Source organism: Nerophis lumbriciformis, linkage group LG02 (genome assembly GCF_033978685.3).
Source record: "Nerophis lumbriciformis linkage group LG02, RoL_Nlum_v2.1, whole genome shotgun sequence".
Lineage (NCBI taxonomy): Eukaryota > Metazoa > Chordata > Actinopteri > Syngnathiformes > Syngnathidae > Nerophis > Nerophis lumbriciformis.
The window spans coordinates 51,752,756-51,777,094 of NC_084549.2; the positions used below are offsets into that span (position 1 = coordinate 51,752,756).

General features: G+C 38.2%; 1 protein-coding gene across 3 annotated transcripts in view; it reads left to right on the forward strand.

Annotated features, from left to right (window-relative positions):
- col13a1 (collagen, type XIII, alpha 1) overlaps positions 1-24,339 on the forward strand; it is a 126,805-nt gene that overhangs the window by 64,035 nt on the left and 38,431 nt on the right. For all 3 annotated transcript variants that reach the window (XM_061964210.1, XM_061964219.2, XM_061964228.2), the window contains exons 21-33: positions 5,941-5,976; positions 6,087-6,143; positions 6,242-6,265; positions 6,336-6,389; positions 9,034-9,078; positions 9,165-9,299; positions 9,992-10,063; positions 11,877-11,918; positions 12,018-12,059; positions 14,584-14,610; positions 14,720-14,806; positions 22,894-22,929; positions 24,278-24,331. In XM_061964210.1, coding sequence (XP_061820194.1) covers positions 5,941-5,976; positions 6,087-6,143; positions 6,242-6,265; positions 6,336-6,389; positions 9,034-9,078; positions 9,165-9,299; positions 9,992-10,063; positions 11,877-11,918; positions 12,018-12,059; positions 14,584-14,610; positions 14,720-14,806; positions 22,894-22,929; positions 24,278-24,331 — 711 coding nt within the window. The remainder of the gene's footprint in view (positions 1-5,940; positions 5,977-6,086; positions 6,144-6,241; positions 6,266-6,335; positions 6,390-9,033; positions 9,079-9,164; positions 9,300-9,991; positions 10,064-11,876; positions 11,919-12,017; positions 12,060-14,583; positions 14,611-14,719; positions 14,807-22,893; positions 22,930-24,277; positions 24,332-24,339) is intronic.

Genomic DNA, 24,339 nt, shown 5'->3' on the forward strand with positions numbered 1-24,339 from the left:
CAGCCCTGAACAAGACATGAGCAGTGGAAAATCGATGGATGGATTAAAACAAGTGATAATATTTTGTTTTATCTGAAAAGCCGAAATCCGCGAGCCAGATGCAATCATCAAAAGAGCCACACCTGGCTCGCGAGCCATAGGTTCCCGACCCCTGCTCTGGTGGCATGGTCGTAAGGCAGATTGACTTCATGTTCCATTCGTCTCCAATGTAACGGCATGTATTGCCAAGGTAGGCTTCCGTGGCTACACTTGTCCACACGTCACACCAATAACACAGAAATGTAACTCATCAGATCAGAACTGGATCAGATATTGTACACGTTTCTGTTGTGAATAATAATAAAGGATTCATTTTAGGCTGCCTCTGAATAATAGCATGAAATATTCTAGCACCTTCATAACGTTTAGTTATACTAAAGCGTCACTCAAATCGAAATAGATTTGTATAGCTTTATCGGCCCGGCTACATTGATCCATTATGAAACGAACCTGAGATATTTCTGTCCGTTACGTGTATTTCGCAATTGATAACCGTGCGTTTTCTGTCTCAAAACGGAGTCAAATGTGCCGGAGACACATTATCAGCCCTGCGTTGCAACAAAGGGATAACGTTAACGTTACTCACAAAAAAGCTGAACTCATGAATGCCTGTTGCCACTCAAAACAACACAGAAAATGCACTCTCCAAGAAGTTCCTAACACTCTGAAAGTTAATACACAACGGTTGCTGCTTCGCTTCCTTAAAAAAATCTCCTCGTCGTCACGTGAGCTGCACATGACACATCATTGGCTGGCTTACTGCCACCTCATGAGACGTAGCCTCAGCGCCCCCCTGGCGCTGTTTTGTACTGTTTTTGTACTTACTTTGATTATTGTTTTTCAGCTGTTTGTAAACGTTGCAGTTTATAAATAAAGGTTTATTTACAAAAAAAAAAAACGTAGCCTCAGCGCATGCGCATAGATCCAACGAATCGATGACTAAATTAATCGCCAACTATTTTTATAATCGATTTAATCGATTAGTTGTTGCAGCCCTATATATATATACTGTATTGCAGTGATGGGTCAAATGGTACTGCAGTATCGATGCATTAAGAAACACAAGGAGTAATACTGTGTCAATACTATTACATTTGATAAATGTTCATTTTATTTGCAGGTCAAATGTAATGATTTTTTTAATTCAGCAGATGGCAAATGACTGTTATGAAACACCAACACACTATTGGTTTAGTGTCAATACAGCTATTGAGTGGGCCATTCACTTACTGGGGCGTCATTTGCCAATCACTACTGGCGAGTAATTTGCAATGAAGTCACTTAACTTCAAAATGTCTGTGCTCTAATTAGGGCTGTCACAGTTAACGTGTTAAGGCACAGGTGTAAAACTCTTAGCCCGGGGAGGTATTTCATCAGGCCCGTGGGACCATATGAAAATTAACAATCACAAACATTCGGTCCGCATGGCAGGTGTCTACAAATAAGGAAAACTAGTCAGCCTCGGCGTTGCCCACAATTATCATTATCAACTATACTTTTGGTTAACAATTTATGATAGAGGCCCCCTGTGTACGTAAGTTTGACACGCCTACTTTGTTAACGCAGCAAAAATGATCGCATCAGTCATGTATAAAAGCAGATTAATCACACAGCTCATTTTGACCATACTTTACCATAGCCGTGGATGGTTACCTTAAAGATCATGTCAATGCATCCAACACTGGTATTTCACTTCAAAGTACAGTAGTAATTGGTAATTGTAATTTGTTCTGTGACACAGCTTGTACTTTGAAAAACTCGTATGGCGAAAACAGTGTTGCCCCAATGAAATAATTAAAATAATTTAATCTGAGTTTGGCCCTCCAAAAAAAGCACAATTTTGATATCCAACTTGTCTTTTAAAAAGAAAAACTATCTTTACGATAATTAATACTGTATGAAAAACAATACAATAAAATAGAATGTAGTACTAACAACTACAGTAGTTTTATAAAGTAATGTAATAGTACTGTAGAGCATTTAGCTTCTACGGTATCTCCTGCCAGCTGATTCTCCATCAAACACCATCAGCATCTTTTCTATATTTTCATGGATAAATGTGCACCATTAGATATTATTTGATACTATCAACTCATTCTGCTTCAGTATGGTTCATGTGCTTGGAAAAACAAAGTTATGTCAAATTTCTAGCTATAATCTAATGCTAGTGAGTAAAATCTAATATTTTGGTCGGATCTAATGGGGTTCACTGTGACACTCGCTACGCCAGCTAGCGGCGGGAAGTCTTGTTACCCGAATTTTTACTCACAAGATGAAACATTATTGCGACAATTAATTCTTCTGTTCTCAAAGCACAACAAGTTTGGCAATAAATCTAAAAGCAAAACACATTTTTGAAGCTGCTGCTAGCGAAACACTACTAGTACTGTACAACACATAGTGGATGACATACAACGCTGAAAGAGTACACCCACAAAATGTTGTCAACAATAGTACCACAGATAACACACTTTTGTCACCATTGCGATTAATCTGAATTAATCAACATTTGGAAGTGATTAATCTGACTTAAAAAATAATTGTTTGACATCACAAGTCTTAATCAATGTTAATTCAAGATAACAAGAAAATAATTACTTTCAGGTGAAAATGTTTTCAATTACTTTTTAGTCTAATTCATTTATTTATTTTTTAATAATAAAACTGAAAACCATTTGTGGTCTTACCTTTATTAGTACACAAAATACATGTGCATATCCTCTTAAAGCTCTGAAAGGATGATCACCTTCTGTTTTGCCTTAAGATGTTTTTGAGCTTTGATATGTAAACCTCTATAGTGGCAATCATATTCATGTACTGTATGCATTCAGAATAATGGAATGAAACAATTAATTGGTTGTAAAATAATTACATAGCAGATATGGGTGTCCCGATACGATATTAATATCAGTCCGATATGAACAAAAACAAAAAAAAAAGAAGTATGGGATTATATCAATTTGCATGGAAAATCCCTGATATAAGAGCTCCTATAGAAGCAGTCCTGAAACTAAATGTCCTCCAATAAACATGCAAGGTTGGTCTTTTCTTGTATTTTATTGAAGTAAATTACTAAATAGACTTCTCCCGGTACAACTTTTTCAATCCAATACTACACCCATATTGGGGCCTTAAGTATTGGTCAATACAGATTTTAATCAATTACGATATCAGCAAAAATCATACATACTTTTAATATTTGGTAGTGTAGAATGTTAGAAAATGTTTGATCAAGTCAAATTAGTCCAACTGACAAGAACGGTAGGTATGAAAAACACTTACCTATTTATTATTAACCGTCTGGAATGGAAGTGATTTATTTTTATATAGCGCTTTTCTCTAGAGACTCAAAGCGCTTTACATAGTGAAACCCATTATCTACATATTTAAGCTCCATTTAAACCAGTGTGGGTGGCACTGGGAGCAGGTGGGTAAAGTGTCTTGCCCAAGGACACAACAGCAGTGGCTAGGATGGCGGAAGCGGGGATCGAACCTGGAAGCCCCAGTTGCTGGAACAGCCATTCTACCAACCAAGCCATGCCGCCCCAATAAAGACTTAGTTAAGTTCCTAAGGTTGAAAGATGTGGACACGTTTGTTATTGAATACTTTCTAAAATCTTAAAGCTTCTGCCTTGAAGACATTGTATTTGTAAGTAATATACATCTATAACTATTTGGTACGTGTCTATATTGACAAATGTGCTGTTGTAGACTACAATATTCTTCAATTAAGGTCACTTGTATGTCTAGCTTGTGTGCTATTGTGTGCTTAGCTCCTGTGTAGCTAATAGCTCCTAGTAGCCTACCATGTTTATCTTTTGTAAGTGACTTGACTAAAATTCAAGAAAAGACCAACCTTGTGTGTTTAGATGTGGATTTAGATGTTAACCGGCGGTCCAGCTTTGCATATTTAAACACATATTACTTACACTTACAAAAAGCCTGATTTACTACAGGTTTGTGTGTACTAAATCATGTGCAAAGCTGATCTACCAAACGTGTGCATGGTGGATTGCGTCTGTTAAGTGAGAAGAATAAGGCTTGCAATTCATTTTGCGTCTCTGTCTTCATTATTATGCAAAATACATAATGATCATCAAAACTGCCACAATACTGGGAGGAGAAGATGCAAATATAAGTATTTAGCACACGCAAAGTGATTTATCAACACTCATCACTATTTTTGGAGCACTATTTAGCGTTTTATTTAGCACGTGTCAGAAAGTCGTGCTATCTGACACAGACGCACACGGCTGCAGGATCAGTGCTCCTGTTGCACAGACAGATGACGGACAGACGAGAATCCTCAGGCCTACATGTGTGTTTGGACCGACAGGACTAAAATATATTAGACATCTCGTCTCTTCAGCAATTTCCTTTGATAATTGTATATCTGCTGGATGAATTTAGGGGCTGATTAAAAGGAATTAAATTAATGCGTTTTGGTGTCTACCGGTATTTTTTTTTTTTAATTGTATTCGGTTTTTTTATTTATTAGTTTTTTAAATGTATTTAGGAAATATATTACTATAATATATCTCCTCCATGAAAAGACGTCTTTAATTTAGCATTTTCTTGTGTTCATTCCAGATGCACATATGTGCTGGTGATGCGATCCACAGCGTTGCACACATAATTAAGTGTCAGTGTACATGTTTCTGTTGTCTAGATTGCGATTCAGACAAAGTGTTACAGATTATAGATATGGTTCAACACATTGCACAGAGGTAGGTGCATGATAATGTGAATGTGCAAAAAATGATCAAGTTGTGGTAAAAGCCCTGTATGCAAGTAAAATCTTCATTTAAATAAGGCGGTCTGCACCACTTTTCAATTGCACATGCAGTGTTAGTAGATCACACGCAACACGCCCACTCATTGTACACGCTACTTAGTTTTTTGCACACGCTGTCTAATGCGTGGTATTTGGATCTGAGTAAATCAGTCCCTAAGTCTCTAAGGCAGAAGCGTATCAGTGAGTATCCAGTAACAAACGTGCCCGCATCATTCAACTTACTCCGTCATGATCTTAGCTCTTGAATTATTGTGACCACTAGGTGTTGCCAAAACAATTGCTGTACCACTCCACTTCCACTTAAACACAGCATAAGTCCATTCCAGACGGTTAATAATTAATAGGTAAGTGTTTTTATACCTACCATTGTTTTCTGTTAGACTAATTTGATCAAACCCTTTGTAACATTTCACACTACAAAATTATTAAAGTAAGGACAATTTTTGCTGATATCGTATTGGATCACTATTGGTATCGGCCAATACTCAAGGCTACGATATTGTTATCGTATCGGAAGTGAAAAACGTATGTAATGAATACAGAGTGCTGAAACTTACAGAAACATTTGTTTAGGGTGGCAAGGGTGTTGAAGGTGAACAGGTAAGGGGTTACTCTTGAGGATGTGCTTTATAAATAAAGTTGATTTGATTTGATTTGATAGAAAGAAAAAAAAAAGAAGCCCAAATAGATATTTTATTTATTAATAAGTAATCTATGACATAGAGGGCGGCATGACGTAGTGGGTAGAGTGGCCGTGCCAGAAACCTGAGGGTTGCAGGTTCGCACCCCGCTTCTTACCATCCAAATCGGTGCCGTTGTGTCCTTGGGCAGGACACTTCACCCTTACCACCATTGCCGCTCAAACTGGTAAATGAATGATGAATGATGGGCGGTGGTCGGAGGGGCCGTAGGCGCAAACTGGCAGCCACGCTTCCGTGAGTCTACCCCAGGGCAGCTGTGGCTACGAAAGTAGCTTACCACCACCAGGTGTGAATGATTGATGGGTTCTCACTTCTCTGTGAAGCACTTTGAGTGTCTAGAAAAGCGCTATATAAATCTAATTTATTATTATTATTATTATTATTATATCTTTATTTACTTATTAGGGTGAAGCAGGCCCTGGAGGCCCAGCTGGACCAAGAGTGAGTGGAGACTGAAAGACTTCAAACTATGTTGCCATGACAGCACTCAAAATGTCTATTTTTGGATCAATATGTCAATAATGAAATGGATGTGAATTGTTCTGTCATAGGGCCCTCCAGGTCCAACTGGTGAGCCGGGAAAGGCTGAAATCCACAATAATGAAAATGTACAGTATTCCTTCTTTCAATAATATATGATTGTACTTAGTATGTTTATTGTTTGTGTGTTTTTTATTTCATATGCTAATTCATATCTCTCAAACAGGATATTCGCAACATACCACTGATGGTGAGACACTGTGACAGCAAAAACATCCTGTGTAGGATTCTATAAACTGTGTAATATGTCTGACTTTAAGGGCCCACCTGGACTACCTGGACCTCCAGGGACACCTGGGCTCAACGGGGCAAAGGTAAACTGTATTTTAGAAAGAGTAAATAATAACAAGTGTGTTCCAGTTGGAGGTCATTGGGGAGTTAAACTGCCTTTAATTCCTAATTGTGACAAAAATTGACATTTTTTTGTTAAATCTTCTCCTCTAAACTCCTGTTGTTAACACATGCTGCCATTTGTGGCCCTCTTATATGTTTTAGTTTTAAGTAATGTAATTTGTGCCAATGATGTATCACAGCTTTAAATGTAAGTGTGTCCCAATCCCGGTTGGCTACCGAGCAGCTTCTTTAGTAGCAGGCACCTTTGTAGGTTTTTTCCAAACACCGTAGTAACGATGCTGGCGTTTTAGGTGGCTGATAAGGTTTGATGTGTTGCTGCTCGCGGAATGTTTGCAGAACATTTGGTGCACAATCGCTGCCATGTTTATATAGCTCAGAAGAAGTTTACGCCAGGCTCACAGCACGGCATGTAGGAAAAAAAGAGCGCTTGATTTGCCCACTCTAACATGTCTACAGCACAGGAGCATTTTTTATCGGGGTTTGGAGCTGTTTTTTATTTAGTGGAACGTTGCTCTTCCTTATGGATCCACAGACGCCACCAGGCATTTTCTGGATGTTCTTGGTGACTCTCCTGGTCTGCAGTCCGATAAAGGAGCTTCAGTTTATGCTGTGATAAGATTCCCGCAAAGCCTTGACACCTGACTTTAATTGGCTCTTCCCAGCCATTGCTGCACATTCAGGGAGTTCAATCCGGCCCTCCCAGGTGACAGTCAGTTTCGACATAAACGGCTGTTTGGTTGACTCTGATGTTAAGATTACATGTATGCGGAGTAAAGTGTTTGCAATGTTGGCTGCCGTCTTCGGAGGTCGACTTGGCGCTGTCAGTCATGGGCGATGGTAAGGATTCGGAGACTTCCTGTCGAGCTCGGCGGAGAAAAGCGATTGCTTTCTCGGAGGCGAAAGGATGATTACCATCTGCCTTGTCTGGATATAATTTTATACATGTTCATGAATAGTCAAATATAATTAGTTGTTGTCTTTGTCATGTAGCGTAACCGTTACTCACACTGACATTACTCTTTTTAAAATAAGAGAGAACGTCCTGCTGCTCTTTCATTCTTTTTTTAGTGGTTGCATTTTGCTATCTGGAATGTGATGACAAAACATGTTAGCTAGTATTTACATTACCTGGGAATACTGAAAAAGTTAGCAATTAAATAATGGACAAGTGACCATGCCAGAATTAAGATGGCTTAACTCAAAAGACATGGTTTCTAAATATGGATACAAACAAACGGCGAGACGTTATAAACGAGCAATATTCATGGCAACGTACTCAAAAAACTGTCTGCTTGCTAGTGTCATCCTCTCTACCTGCTCTGTCTCTCTCACTCTCTCTCTCTCTCTCTCTCTCTCTCTCTCTCTCTCTCTCTCTCTCTCTCTCTCTCTCTCTCTCTCTCTCTCTCTCTCTCTCGCTCTCTCTCTCTCCTTCTCCCGCCCCCACACTCAGAGATGATGAAGAAAGTCAGATGGCACTGTGTTGCGCTTTCAAAATAAAAGCATTTTGAATGTTCTCTCACCTAAAAAACTTTGTGGCACAATAAAAACTACACCTGCGACACATAACTTCCATGAAAATCAACTTTATTGTAAAATATTCCACACAAATGCATTTTAATAATACAGTACAGGAAATATATATATATACATATATATATATATATATATATATATATATATATATATATATATATATATATATATATATATATATATATATAGCCTATACAAATAATACATCTGTGCATAAAAAATATGAATACAACTACCATTAAAATTGTCACAATATATAAATGTGAATACAAAATTATTTTACCCTACCTGGGGTGTGTTCACCTAAATTGGGCTATTCAACAAATGTTGCTACATTTCCTTCAAATCAATTTGTGTAGTTTTTCAGTAAGTGTCACTCCAGTCCAGTCAGGTGGTGGCATACGATAGTAGTGTTGGCGATGTGCTTTTTAAAATTGCGAACAAACAAACGGCGGCTCGCAATGAAGAATCAGTTTTCGTCGTTCACTTAAAAGAAGTTTGTGAACATCAGGTTTGGGAGGACGTCAGAAACATATTGAAAACATGTTCAACAAGAACAGAAGTAAGTACGGAAACTCTGACTCTTCAAGGTGAAATAAAAAGTAGTGCAATCAGACATGTTCAGCACTGCAAACCCAAATGTTCCTGAGTACTTACAGTATGTGTCAGTGAATGTAGAGAGTTAAGAGCAGTAAAAAGTCAAAAGTCAGTGCTATCAACATGTTGTCAGGTAGTGAGGCTTACACAAGTACTATCGCACAGCCACACTGGCTGGCATCCATAACACTTTTACCCTAAACCTTACTTTCAGTCTGAATCACAACACCAATGTAATCGTCTTGCCCCTAAGTACACTGATTGAGAGTCAAGATCACTGGCCAAAGCAAGCGTCATGTAGTGAGGTTTTCACACGTACTATCATACAGACACACTAGCTAAAATCGTTACATTCAGAAAGTAAAACCACCATGGATGTCTTTCAGCGTCAAACAAATAACAAGAACTTAATTTATCTGATAGTTGATATATTTGCGTACAGTAGTTACTAATCTATTTTTGATGTTTTGTCAGGGTGAAGTTGGCCTTCCAGGTCCTTCAGGCCTTGATGGGGAAAAAGTAAGTTTGTTGGCTTACAGATATAAATTATTTGTAAAATAAGAATCATAATCAAGATCTGATATTCGATATCCTGTCCTCTTCAGGGGCCGAGGGGAAAGCCTGGAGAACCTGGTCCTCCAGGCCTATCTGGTCCTGAAGGTCCCAGAGGAGAGGGTGGTGTCATGGGGTTCCCAGGACCCAAGGGAGACAAGGGAGACATGGGTCCCTCTGGATCACCGGTGAGTGACTTTTTTGACTCCAAACTATCCAATGCAAATGTGTTCAGTATGTGTCTTGCGAGGAGAAATTGCAAGTTCATCTGTTCTACCTACCATTCTTTGAGCATTCCACACTACAAAACAACAAAAGTATGTATGATTCATACTGATATTGTATCAAATATCATTATTGGCCAATACTAAAGACGCCAATATCGGTGTCGCATTGGAAGCGAAAAAGTTGCATTTAGATACCCCTAATTAATAAGTCCTGCATTTATTTACTCTCATTCAACATTTAATTTTATTGGTGAATAACTTATGTTTTTTTTTAAATCATTTTACTGCTTACACAAAACCTGATCAGTTTTATGTTTTGCATTTTGGTGTTTTTGTTGTTACTGTACTGTAACCCATGTGTTTTGCAATGGATATTAGTTTGCTTGTTTGTGGGCAGCATTGCATCCATAAGAAAAATTACACTAGTAAATAAATATATTGAGAATACTTCTATGAATCTACCCTAGGTATTTTGATGTCCTTTCATAAACTCAAAATATCAGTATCATATACGTTTTTTTTCACTTTAGATACAGACTAAAATATTGTGGCAAAATTCCCTTCCCTACCAAAGATCAACTCTTTACTCCCTGAATTAAAGTGCTCAACATTTATCCTCTTAAATACTGTATCTCCCCTTCCTTGTTCTGTAGGGTTTAGATGGCCCTACTGGTGAAAAGGGGGCTACAGGGTCCCTTGGCCCTATTGGATTACCTGGCACAATGGTATGCAATGGTGCCCCTCACACTGCATTTTTCTGGGTGTATTTTTATTTTGTATTATTTTGATGCTTGTGACAAGGTGTGCTGGCCCATGTACAATCTACTTGCTTGATTTGTTTGTTGTATATTTCATCTTTTTGGATATTTGTCAGTTCCTTTTAGGAATTTGCGATGTCGCAATCACGCAAATTTAACCATACATGCAAATTATACACAACCATGCAACGTTGTCCAATGCCCACAGTTTACCCACATATATTGGCCAATCAGCTTCATTTTCACAAATAGAATTTGTGCGTTCAAACACGCACATCAACTGTCTAATCAAAACGTATGTTTGTGTATCAGGGTGAACATAACAGATTCTCATTTGCAATGCTGACCCAGCAAAGAGGCAGCATTTACATGTTAGAGATGTTGAAGTTGATGCTAGTCTCTCATTGTCTTGCAACAAAAATGTACTCTATAGACCGCTCTCAACAGTTCAAAAATACTCTTAGACTACATTTACACTGCAAGCCAAAGTGGACCAAATCCGTTTTTTTTTAGATTTGATTTTTTCCAACTGACTGTTGACACTGCAAATAAAATTAGATTTGTATCAGACTCCAGTGTAATCGCGCACAGGCCCCCAATGTGGCCCCAATGTGGCCTCGACGTCACTTGCATGCACACTTCGATAAAGTGAAAACAAAGGAAGTTGACTGGGAAGAAGTGGCTACTATTACGAAATAAAATAAAAGTTACAACACCTTAAAAAAATAATGTTTTTTACGTGAAAGTAAATGAAAGTAATATAATATATGGATGGATGTATATAGTGTAATATATTTGGGATTGTTGTAATCTTTTAATGGCTGTTAATTAGAGAAGACACGGACATCAGCGTGGATCTACGGGAGATTTATTTTTAAACTTACATGTAAGCAAATGCGCCACAGCGTCAATCCCAGTCTCTGAACAATCGCAATTTCTTTTGAATGAAAATATATATTCATATATTAGAGTCTATTATTTGCGCACTATTGACAAACCGGATGTTATGATGAAATATCCATTTCTGCTAGCGACTACGTCTTGACGTAGCTCGCCCAAAGCTGGCGAAAAAATCACATTCGGCTCACATTCAGGTCGCATTGCGCTTAGACTGGAGTCACATTTGAAAAGATCAGATTCCAATCGGATTCAGGGCTACCTCGAGATGTGGCCTGAATCTAATGCCAAAATATCAGCTTTGAAGCACTTTGGAGTGTTTAGACTGGCAAAAAAATTCAGATCACTTTAGGGCAAAAAATCAGATTTGGTGTGCAGTGTAAACGGGGCCTTAATGTACTGGGGTAAATTTGTTGGAACATAAATGAATGTTTAAGATGGACAAACACTTCAAGTGTAAAACATACACTGATAATGTCTGCAACTTGTGGACGACAGAGCAGACAGCGGACAACAAGAAAGACTTTGGTTCCAATTTTTATAACAGTAATAATTAATTATTACTGTCATTAGTTATGTTGATTAGGACAGTGCAGTAATTTAGCAATGAGCCCTGAGTATGTGCTTTTACTGTCATAAAGAGTCTACTTTTAAGTCTGTGCGGTATGCAATGAGTAAAACATGAGTATTTGTTTTCCAAATGTTTTGCAATCTTGTGCTTTTGTGGTTAAGGCTAAGAGGAACACTTAAAAAACATTAATGACAAATTCATAAAATCACTGGTTGATTCAATGTTATTTAGTATTTTAGGCCGCCACAATCACAAAAAAGCAAGTGAAATCCTGGAGGGACTAAATGTGTCTTTTTTCACTTCCTTTACCAGGGTATGAAGGGTGAATCCGGAGAAGGAGGAAGGTCAGAGATGGTATGTGTTATCTGAGCAGTGTATTTTTCTGTCAATTTTACTTTCTAGAGAAAACAATTTCATTGCTCATTACCTCAAACTTGTGTTTGTTTTTTTTAGCTTCATGGTCCTCCAGGTCCCCCAGGACCAGTCGGCCCAGCAGTAAGTCAAAGGTTTTATTGATCCCTTTTCAACATGTTGATTTTTGAGACCAACATCTAATTTCATGTCAGAACAAAAATCAAAGATCTACAATAACTTATAAATACTTTGAAGACCTATACAAAAGTCCATGGAAAATAAAAGTCAAAGGTATATGGCAACAATAACTCACAGAAAATTCCCAGGCCAGAATTAAGGTTTTAGAATGGCCTTCCCAAAGTCCTGACTTGTGTGTGGACAATGCTGAAGAAACAAGTCTGTGTCAGAAAACCAACAAATTTAGCTGAACTGCACCAATTTTGTCAAGAGGAGTGGTCAAAAATTCAACCAGAAGCTTGCCAGAAGCTTGTGGATGGCTACCAAAAGCGCCTTATTGCAGTGAAACTTGCCAAGGGACTTGTAACCAAATATTAACATTGCTGTATGTATACTTTTGACCCAGCAGTAGACCCATAATAAATTCATAAAAGAACCAAACTTCATGAATGTTTTTTGTGACAAACAAGTATATGCCCCAATCACTATCACAAAAAAATAACAGTTGTATAAAAGTATTGGAAACTCAAGACAGCCATGACATCATGTTCTTTACAAGTGTATGTAAACTTTTAATCGCGACTGTATATATGATACCAGCTAATTTCATATCCAATCAATAACAGTATCGCCCAATTTTTTAGGCTCTAATCTCAGTACTGTAAAAAAAAGTTGAATCTCGACACCTCTAACATAGTCCTTGCTAAAAAATAAAGTATACTTTTTGCAAGAGCTGCTGATAAATAAGGCAGACTTTAGTGCCATATCATTAATAAATATTGAGAATAGGCTCCAGCCCCCCAGCAACCTCGAGAGTAACAAAACGATTTAACTTGTTTGGCTTGTAAAACCTCTGATGTGTGCACTTAGTTTTTCAATTTGATAAAATGTATACAGTGAGTGTAGCATCAAATACTGTTTACTTTAATTTTTTACTCTAAAAACATATATTGAACTCTTATTAGTTAGAATTAGGGGTGGAAAGTTTCCGGTAAATTTCCGGAAACTTTCCGGAAATTTACCACGGGAAGTTAAGCTCGGGAAGTTTGGAAATATTGACAATTTTTTGATTATTCAAAGTTGGACACCGTCCATGGGAATTAATGGGAATAAATGGGAATTAACGGGAATTAATAGAAATTAACAGGAAATGTGGTAATTGGGGTAATTTATACTAACCATCATATACAGACATAAATATAAACATTTTGTGGTCATAATAAGCAGACATGCATGCAAACTTTTGTAATACAAATTTATTTTTGTTAGCAGAACTTCATCAAACATCAAAAAACATCAATGTTGATTGAATAAAATAAATGATGCCCCCCCCAAAAAAAACCATTCAAAATGTAAAATGAAAGCATTTAGTTAAGCTTCTCAAACCTCTGTTTTTCATTTATTCTTGTAAAACAAATGCAATGCCACACACAGATATAAATAGTCAGCTAAACAATTGGAGTAGTATTTCAAAATATTTTACTGATGGACAAATGAATAGAAATTGGCTAGATGAATAAACGAACAGTCAATCAGCATGCTAAATCAAACTATAACCTACATTCTTGTATGACAACAGAATGGCTAGCAGAACAGAAGGCAGAGGAAACTACACGTTTTGATTTAGTATTTGCTAGTTGAACTTTACAGATCACAAAAAAGGTACATCGGATCGCTAACGTTGTTAGCATAAATTAATGGGATTTAACATAGAGAAAATTAGCATCACAGCTAACGGAGAAATATTTTCGGTTCATTATGAGACTGTGGTGGTACATAAACATACCTAGCCAGAGATATTGGCCCCAATATCATTTAACAAGTACAGGAACAGCTAACTAGCTTGAGTGGAAGTCTGCTGGAGTAGTCTACAGTCATACAGTAACAAGCAATTACACCTCTATTAAACTTAAATACCATAGATCAAATATATTTACCCCAGTAATATCATCAAAACTTACCTGACTGGATGAAGTCCTTGGGCTCAAATACTAGTGTGGTCTCAATAGCCCTGCTGTAGTGTGTAGCATGCTGGGAATTATCTGTGCATGTGATGGAAGAATGCTCTGCACATGTGATGGAAGAATGCACTGTGGAGGGTTGAAATTCAACTGAATTTCCAAAAAATAAGGTTGTTTTAGCTAATAATCGTGCTGCAAGATCTAGCATGTTGCATAAAAATGTTTATTCCCATTAATTTCTCGTTAATTCCCATATATTCCCGTTAATTCCCATTGAAAGTTTCCAACTTTGAATATTCCCGAAATTTTGCAACCCTAGTTAGAATGCAAATATTAAATGTATTATTCAAAGTTTTGAATAATACATTAGGAATCATCAAGGGCAGTAATTACTTGTTTTTTCCATTAGTTGTCCACACTGTGGCAGTGTTTACTTCCCCTTCCCCTATTCTCAGTAACCAAATGACCTGTAATGCTTTGATTGGTTAATATTTGTACTTTTGTAATTATTTACTTGATTTTTTTAGGGATCACAGGGACATTCAGGGCCAAAGGTGAAGTATCTTATACATTTAATGTTATACATAAATACCTATAATAATATAGAGAACCTATTTCCTTCTGTTTTAAATGGCTACACATTAAACAATGTCTGTCTCTCAGGGAGAGCCAGGCATCGGCTTTAGAGGAGAAAAGGGAGCGACAGGTCAGAAGGGTGACAAAGGAGACAGAGGCCATCTTGGACTGCCTGTAAGTGCAAAGAAGTTTGACACGTCTTTTTGGCAACATGTTAGTTTGTTAACAACCTCTATTTAAACGGCATTGATGTCATCACTTGATATAAATGGACAATATTTCTCAGTTGCACTCAGAATATTTCAAACTCTTATTTTGGGGCTTGCGCCTAATTATTCTACGTAATTAATTCTCGTTCTCTTTTTGTTAGAGATGTCCGATAATGGCTTTTTTGCCGATATCCGATATTCCGATATTGTCCAACTCTTAATTACCGATTCCGATATCAACCGATACCGATATATATATACAGTCGTGGAATTAACACATTATTATGCCTAATTTTGTTGTGATGCCCCGCTAAATGCATTAAACAATGTAACAAGGTTTTCCAAAATAAATCAACTCAAGTTATGTAAAAAAAATGCCAACATGGCACTGCCATATTTATTATTGAAGTCACAAAGTGCATTTTTTTTTTTTAACATGCCTCAAAACAGCAGCTTGGAATTTGGGACATGAGGAGGTTGAGGTGGGCGGGGTTGTGGGGGGTACCGGGGTGTATATTGTAGCGTCCCGGAAGAGTTAGTGCTGCAAGGGGTTCTGGGTATTCGTTCTGTTGTGTTTATGTTGTGTTACGGTGCGGATGTTCTCCCGAAATGTGTTTGTCATTCTCGTTTGATGTGGGTTCACAGTGTGGCGCATATTTATAACAGTGTTAAAGTTGTTTATACGGCCAAAAGCCGTAGATATTATGTGATTGGTCCGTGTACCACTCTGTACAGCTGCATTTTAAAAAGTCATAAATTTTACTTTTTGAAACCAATACCGATAATTTCCGATATTACATTTTAAAGCATTTATCGGCCGATAATATCGGCAGTCCTATATTATCGGACATCTCTACTTTTTGTACGTAACCATGAAACTTTGTCACACAAAACACTGTTAAACGAGAAACACCTGTAGTAATAATGATGGATCAGATTTCAATAGCTCTTTTGTAGAGACTCAAAGCACTTAACAGTGAGAAGTGAGAACCCACCATTCATTCACTCCACATTCACATGTGAATGGTGGTAAGCTAAATGTATAGTCACAGCTGCCCTGCAATAGACTAATGCAAACATGGCTGCCACCACGAAACATTCACACACTAGTGTGAGTGGCACTGTGAGCAAGGTAGGTGAAGGACACAACAGCAATGACGAGGATGGCTTGAGCTGGATTCATACCAGGAACCCTCAAAAACTTGGACACTTGCTCTACCATATGAGCCAGGCCGTAGTGAAAATTATTAGTTGATGTCTTAACTTATTCACAGTTATGTTAGTTTACTGGAAGTTCATGAACATGACTGAAAATTTAATTTACAATGAAAACTGAATAATGTTGAGTACAACTGTTACTGCTTGTTCTGTAATTAATATTATATGTCATTTAAAATAGTATTTCATGTTTGGGTGGTTTCACATTAGTGAATTAAATTGTGTTTTTGGATTTCTATCCTTCTTTACAAAACTTGTGTATTGCATACAGTTTCTTTTGGGTATGAATTTTTCTACAAAGAGTCTAAATCAGGGGTGTCCAAAGTGCAGACCAAGGAGCGTTTTAAGCCCAAAGCTTCTTTTTAAATTGGCCTTCTGCATATTGTAACAAATTCGGATTAGGATGTTTTATGCTGCGGATTCCTATCATCCATGAGTGAGATCGACTGGTACTGATCACATGTGTTAAAGCGGAACTCTACTTGTTTTTTTTAATTTTGCTTATCGTTCACAATCCTTACGCGAGACAAGAATAAAATACGTTTTTTTTCTTTCTTTCTCATTTGTAAAATCAGTTTGTTCTTGGTGGCTACAAAGCAGCTAATGGGAGCAATCCATTCTGCCTCTAAATCACTTTGAAAATGCATTTAAAAACCGCCAACAATACTTCATTCTATAACCTGTATAAAATAACCAAGCTGCAGCGACATTGTTTTTGTAAGAGCAAACACTAGGAACTGTTTATCTAGCGTAGGAACACACCAACTTGCAACGGCATGCTACAGCATTAGCCATAAGCTAGCTTTGGCAAGAGGTAAGCTTCTGCGTCAGCTGCTGAACCGCTTTTGAGTTTGTAATACACAACACAATGCGATTGGACACCAATCTCTACTGACTGAATAATATGAACAATCATATTACAGTATCTGAAAAGTATTAGCCCACATTTCATGTTTTGTTTGCACTCAGCTAGCTCAACAGTGTAATAACAGGCATGACGTGCTGCGTGTATGATCAAAATTTTAGTGACTCACTCGATAAGACAGTTTGGTCAAGCTAGCTGGGAAGTTTAATCAAGTTGGTTTTGGGTAAGCCCTCCATTTATGTCAGCATAGCCTGGCTCCAAGTTTCACATTTATACCGCCAAGTCACATCAGTCCTGATTCTCTCGGCTTCCGTCTGCTCCCATGTTTCCCCATTTGTTCTCGCTCACTTCTATAAGCAGCAGTTCAATCTCTGTATATTCAGGTTAAAAAAGATAAGGTTGTGAATCCTCATTTGTCCAAAAATAGTTGTCGTCGTTGTCTGTTACCAAGTCTGACATAATTAGAACAAACTTGCTTCCCGTGCGATCGGCACGTTTTCCTTTCGCTTGTTTTCTGTTTTTTGGTACGTGTTTGATTTACGAAGATTAAGTCATGTTCCTACCTGCACGCCTTGTCCGTCCGTGGTCCGTCTGCATCCCGGGAGAACGAACGCCGCAGTAAAATGCGACCCAATCATAACAAAAAAATACTATTGACTATTTTAAAACCTTTGGTTTTTGTCCAGGTAATTAGACCCTGAACTTGTAAACATGACAAAAACAGCCCAAAACTGATTTTGTTCCAGTCAAAATAGCAATCTAATCATGTTAGTATCATTCGAGACTACCAAATTCTGGATTAATCCACCCTCCTCTTGCGTTTACTCCTGGCTGGAACACAGGAACAATATATCCTTTCAGGATTTCGCTGGCTCTTCTTGTGATTGTTGCAACCTAAAATGCCTGATTTTTCTGCAACTTTTTCAGAAACTGATGTTTTGAGGCCAGTTGTTTTTAATACCAGCTTTGACTTTAGGAATTTGTCCTCAATAGTTTGTGTTCCTTGTAACTTTAACCTCAAAAAGCACCGGGTCTCAACAAAAATGGGCAAACAAATACTGTATAGATGTTTTACTCCTTTTATAACACACATATGTAAAAGTAGACACTAGATGGCAGAAGCACATACTGAAAGCTCATTGTCAAATAATTGTACTCATAATCAATTATAATCATAGAAAGAAACACAATCAAAGGTTTCTTTGCCCGCCGTCTGCCCTGTTGTTCATAAGTTGCTGACATTTTCTGTGTATGTTTTACACTTCAAATAAAGGTAAAATAAGTTCATAAATACATGTTAAATAGGAAGTACATTTTTAATACAATACCCGGAAGGCTCAGCGCTGTAGACAGGAACAGCAAGTAGGCTTAAAGGGGACCTGCACTTTTTTGGGAATTTTGCCTATCGTTTACAATCATTATGAAAGACATGACTTTTTTCTTTTTAATGCATTATAACTTGTTAATAATTGTAAATAAAAGTCTGCTTACAGCAGAGCCAATGGAAGATCCTCTATTTTGCCCATAAAACCCAATAAAAAAACATCCAATAAGCGCCATAAATGCACAATTTACATTTCGTGACTTGAATACTAACCAAGTATTAGCGATATTGTTATTATGAGCGCTCACACAGACAAACTATTTATAGCAGCGCCGTTATCACAAGCTTGCGTGACAATATTCATTTCAGTTCAGTTCAGTATCAGTTTGTTTCGAACAGGCATACAATGCAATGTAATATTAACACGATAGACTGATCAGTTACTCCCTCGTTTCCTTGCTCGTCAAACTTTATTTCAGATCATAAATAATGCCTCTCACCTGGAAAGTAGAAGGATGAGGACGTATTTTGACAGGTTGGTACACTTTCACAGCCAATTTAGACCCGGTAATGGCGAGAACGACACCAAAAGACGCTTGGGTCAACCCCTTTTTCGTCGCAAGGATTATGAGTCATTATTCATCTAAATGGGAATATATGAGCATCCTAGCAGTCAGCATTCTAATGACAGCAGACATTGTACAGTAATTGATGTTTTATTATGTTTGTTATAGTGAGTAATAATAATTGATGTAGTGGCGTGGGGAAAGCCGTAAAAAAAACGGCGTAATGCCGCGACGCGTATGCGTAAATTGCGAGGCTGTGCATAACTCGCGGGGATTGGTTGTATTTGCGTGAATTGGCGCGATCATGACATCCTGGAGGGACTAAACAGACACCGTTTTTTTATCCTGTCTCTAGTCTTATTCATCTACTTTTTGTTAATAGCTGCTTGGTTTCTGCTGTAACACGCTTCCATCTACACCTCATGTGTTGTTTCAAGCAAGCTTACAGGCTAGCTCAGTGATTAGCTTGCCTTTTTGTCTGCTCCTGCTTGTTTTTACTCGGTATGTACATGTTTAGCGTTAGCCGAGGGACCAAAAAAAAAAAGTATCAGCTCGAGGGAATCGTTTTTTGTGAGCGGCATTGAAAGGCCTCAATTGGCATTGGTGAATCACTAAGGATGCTGTAAAAAATGTATTCACATCTAAATCATGATTATTCTCTATAACGATTCTAAATCTATTCAAAATTTCAAAGAATCGATTTTTAAAAATATGTTTTTAGGCCATATCTGCGCTCACTCTGCGCATATACATCATACGGCAGCCAAAAGTGGAGCATTTGTAACTTTGTTTGAGAAGGTTTTAGTATAATTAAACAATATTTTGTGATAATCGGTTCTCTGGAGAATTGTGTTGATTTCGGAATCGATTCTGAATCGAATCGTCACCCCAAAAATGTAAATCAATCAATCAATCAATCAATCAATCAATCAATCAATCAATCTTTATTTATATAGCCCTAAATCACAAGTGTCTCAAAGGGCTGCACAAGCCACAACGACATCCTCGGTACAAAGCCCACATAAGGGCAAGGAAAAACTCACCCCAGTGGGACGTCGATGTGAATGACTATGAGAAACCTTGGAGAGGACCGCATATGTGGGTAACCCCCCCCCCCTCTAGGGGAGACCGAAAGCAATGGATGCCGAGTGGGTCTGACATAATATTGTGAGAGTCCAGTCCATAGTGGATCCAACATAATAGTAAGAGTCCAGTCCATAGTGGGGCCAGCAGGACACCATCCCGAGCGGAGACGGGTCAGCAGCGCAGAGATGTTCCCAGCCGATGCGCAGGCGAGCGGTCCACCCCGGGTCCCGACTCTGGACAGCCAGCACTTCATCCATGGCCACCGGACCTGTGCCCCCCCCCCCCCTCAAGGAAAAGGGGCGCAGAGGAGAAAAGAAAAGAAACGGCAGATCAACTGGTCTAACAGGGGGGCTATTTAAAGGCTAGAGTATACAAATGAGTTTTAAGATGGGACTTAAATGCTTCTACTGAGGTAGCATCTCTAATTGTTACCGGGAGGGCATTCCATAGTACTGGAGCCCGAATAGAAAACGCTCTATAGCCCGCAGACTTTTTTTGGGCTCTGGGAATCACTAATAAGCCGGAGTTCTTTGAACGCAAATTTCTTGCCGGGACATATGGTACAATGCAATCGACAAGATAGGACGGAGCTAGACCGTGTAGTATTTTATACGTAAGTAGTAAAACCTTAAAGTCACATCTTAAGTGCACAGGAAGCCAGTGCAGGTGAGCCAGTATAGGCGTAATATGATCAAACTTTCTGGTTCTTGTCAAAAGTCTAGCAGCCGCATTTTGTACCAATTGTAGTCTTTTAATGCTAGACATAGGGAGACCCGAAAATAATACGTTACAGTAGTCGAGACGAGACGTAACGAACGCATGAATAATGATCTCAGCGTCGCTAGTGGATAAAATAGAACGAATTTTAGCGATATTGCGGAGATGAAAGAAGGCCGTTTTAGTAACACTCTTAATGTGTGACTCAAAGGAGAGAGTTGGGTCGAAAATAATACCCAGATTCTTTACTGATTCGCCTTGTGTAATTGTTTGGTTGTCAAATGTTAAGGGGTATTATTAAATAAATGTCGGTGTTTAGCAGGACCGATAATCAGCATTTCCCTTTTCTTGGCGTTGAGTTGCAAGAAGTTAGCGGACATCCATTGTTTCATTTCATTAAGACACGCCTCCAGCTGACTACAATCCGGCGTGTTGGTCAGCTTTAGGGGCATGTAGAGTTGGGTGTCATCAGCATAACAATGAAAGCTAACACCGTATTTGCGTATGATGTCGCCTAGCGGCAGCATGTAAATTCTAAAAAGTGCAGGGCCAAAAACCGAACCCTGAGGAACTCCGCACGTTACCTTAACATAGTCCGAGGTCACATTATTATGGGAGACGCATTGCATCCTGTCAGTAAGATAAGAGTTAAACCACGACAAAGCTAAGTCTGACATACCAATACGTGTTTTGATACGCTCTAATAAAATATTATGATCGACGGTATCGAAAGCAGCGCTAAGATCAAGAAGCAGCAACATAGATGACGCATCAGAATCCATCGTTAGCAGTAGATCATTAGTCATTTTTGCGAGGGCTGTCTCGCAAAAATCGAATTTAATCGTGAATTGGTAAGATTAACATCCTAAGTACATTTTCCTGGAATTCAGCCGAGAATTCCTAGTAAAAAATACAATAAATTCATTATTAAAGATGTAAATTCTTAATGTAGATGGTCCACTTATTTGTTTTGTCATTTTTAACACAAAGCTTAGATGTTTTATCAGATAGCTTGGCAGTTATTGACCTACATTCGACCGCTTTTAGCATCTTTAATGTACAAAGTATTTCAAAATGGTCCGCATCTTTTCTTTTTTATGTATAGAGCCCTGCGTGGTAAAGGTTTGGACACCCCTTGTTCTAAAAACTTTTAGTCAAATTACACAAACATCAACATTGAAAGTGACAGTTTTCACATATTGTTGATATTTAAAAATATACAGTGTTCTCTTGTCACGCTCACTTACTGGGGTCTCAGTATTTCGCAGATTTTAAAGTACTATTGAATACCTTGAGATTTTAGCACCCATTAAAGATTCCTGGTTAAAATTATGTAGGTTTAAGTTAGGGGTGCACCATTTTTTTTTTTTTACATCAGAACCGCGATTTTTATTCATCCAGATTCTAAATTAATTCATAATTTTCAAAAGTCGATTAAAAAAAAAAAAAAAAAGTTTTATTAATAACAATAATTTTTAAAAATAAATTTTTAGGCCAACTTCATGCAACCAGGAGGAGCTTTTCTAACCTGTAACCTGTTTTTAAAACATTTAATTATAATTACTACACTAAATAATACATAGAATTGTTTAGGTAAAAGAACAAAACAAAAAAAATGATGATTGTCTCTCATTCAAATCCTTCAAAGTCCTCCTGTGTCCAACAACTTATTACCTGAGTTTTGTAAAACCTTGGTTCTTGTGCGATCCACTTTTCCTATGGTTGGGTTTTTGCAAGATTTGTTTGTCCCGGTTTTGGATACCATTTCATTTGTCATACAAGCAAACATTGTCCAAACAAAGAATCCAACGCGTTGGTGACTCAATTGCTCCTTTTTTTTTTAAAACATGTTTTGTGTTTATAGTTTAGAACACATTAAAATAATTTCCTACTGGTAGATTCCATAATTTTTTGTCAGGCTCTGACTTCGTCAGACCTTTTGGGAGGGATTACTAACGAAAACCAAGGTACCACTGTATAAATAGATAAATGGAACGGATACTGATTCTACCTTTAGTATTAACACTAGTAATGTTTAGATGGATCTTCCCACCCCTAGGATATACCTGATAAAAGTTACTAACACTTCCTATGACTCACCTACCAGCACCACCAGCACCTTTACCTCCATGATTTATGATCACCATGTGAATGTTATTGAGGTCACAGCTTCACTCACCCCACCACCTCCCAATGTCCCCCCCCTCCCCCCCAACCCCACCTTCCTTCCATCTCCCCATCACTTCTGCTCTTTAACTGCGTACAACGCTATCCAGGGGGCACATGGGTTAGACGGCAGACCCGGTCCAGTGGTGAGTGGCGGAAAAGGTTATGTTTCGGCCCCCCTTGTCTCCCTCCTACTCCTTCCTCCTCTGCCCCCTGCAAGCTTGCTTGATGTCTGTGTCTTGTCTGGTTGTTTTCCTGCTTTCTTGTGCTTGCACTGTCTCAGTTTTTGCTCCAGGAGTTCTTGCGAGCACAGGACTGTTCTGGATTGGGTTTGTAGGGATGCAGTGCTCTTATTTAACTTTCTTCTGCAACACAATGGCAGCTATTTACCGTTTACTATTTACCACCGGGCCCCACTACAGGGAACAGCATGATAGCGTTTGTATTGCTAAGGTTACTGATATGCAGCACTTTTGTCAATATACACATGCTATATAATGACTTAACCGTAAGAACATCAGCTAAAATCGTGAACTAATTTTAGAAAAACAGAAAACAATCAAACCACTTAAATGGTCGGATGAGAGTTTTCCTAAAGGTGCTAATTTAATATATTGCCGGTGTGCTTTGAACCCCAGTCTGAGGTCAAGAGGATGCACCTGAGATACATTTTCAGCTTCATGACAAAGGTTATGAATATTTATGTACATAGAAATTACTGATAGTATGTGAATATAAACACGAACACAATGATTGGACGTACTACATTATTGCGGAACTGTACCGGACAACTTCATGTACAAGCCGTGACCGTTTAACACCATTTATGTCAAGGTGTTCGCGTGACTTTAATGTTACAATTCACTGCCAAATATACAAATAAATCTATCATATCAATCACAAAAACTGATTTCACGTTTTCATTATGGGACATTGTGTTTATAATTTTGAGAGAAACAAAATTTATTGCATCCACAAAGTGTAGTAAAAGACACTTTTGGAGCTGACTTCCGGCCGTTATAACAGTGCCCAATGTTGCTTTAGAATTTGAACACACCTATTTGACCATGTAAATCTTGAATCCCTATCCTGGCCAGTACCTCTGTACCAGTCGTAGGTTGCGAAGATTGCATTCCTGAGAAGACCAGCATGTGGAGATGCTAATGCTGCATGTTATGTCATGTTTTACATTTCTTCTTCAACACATTCTATACAATTCAAGCGCCGAATGAATGATACAAGCTCTTCCTCTTCCATACGTACTGCAATCAACTGCAGCTGTTGACAAGTGATTCATTTCCCCTTTTTTTAACAGTCCAGGCAGTACTTCAACAAGCTTTGTGCTTTATGTGTGATGAGTGATTAAGATTAAGCACATGAAGTAGAATACATTTTATAGCACTGCACTAGGAAGCTTGTTGATGTACTGATTGGACATTTCTCTTGTATAGTTCATTCTGCTGCCCTGTTCTTATTTTGTTTTCGTGTTTCAAGGGTCTGATAGGACCAGCAGGTGTACCAGGACCAGCAGGACCAAAGGGAGAGGGAGTGAGTTC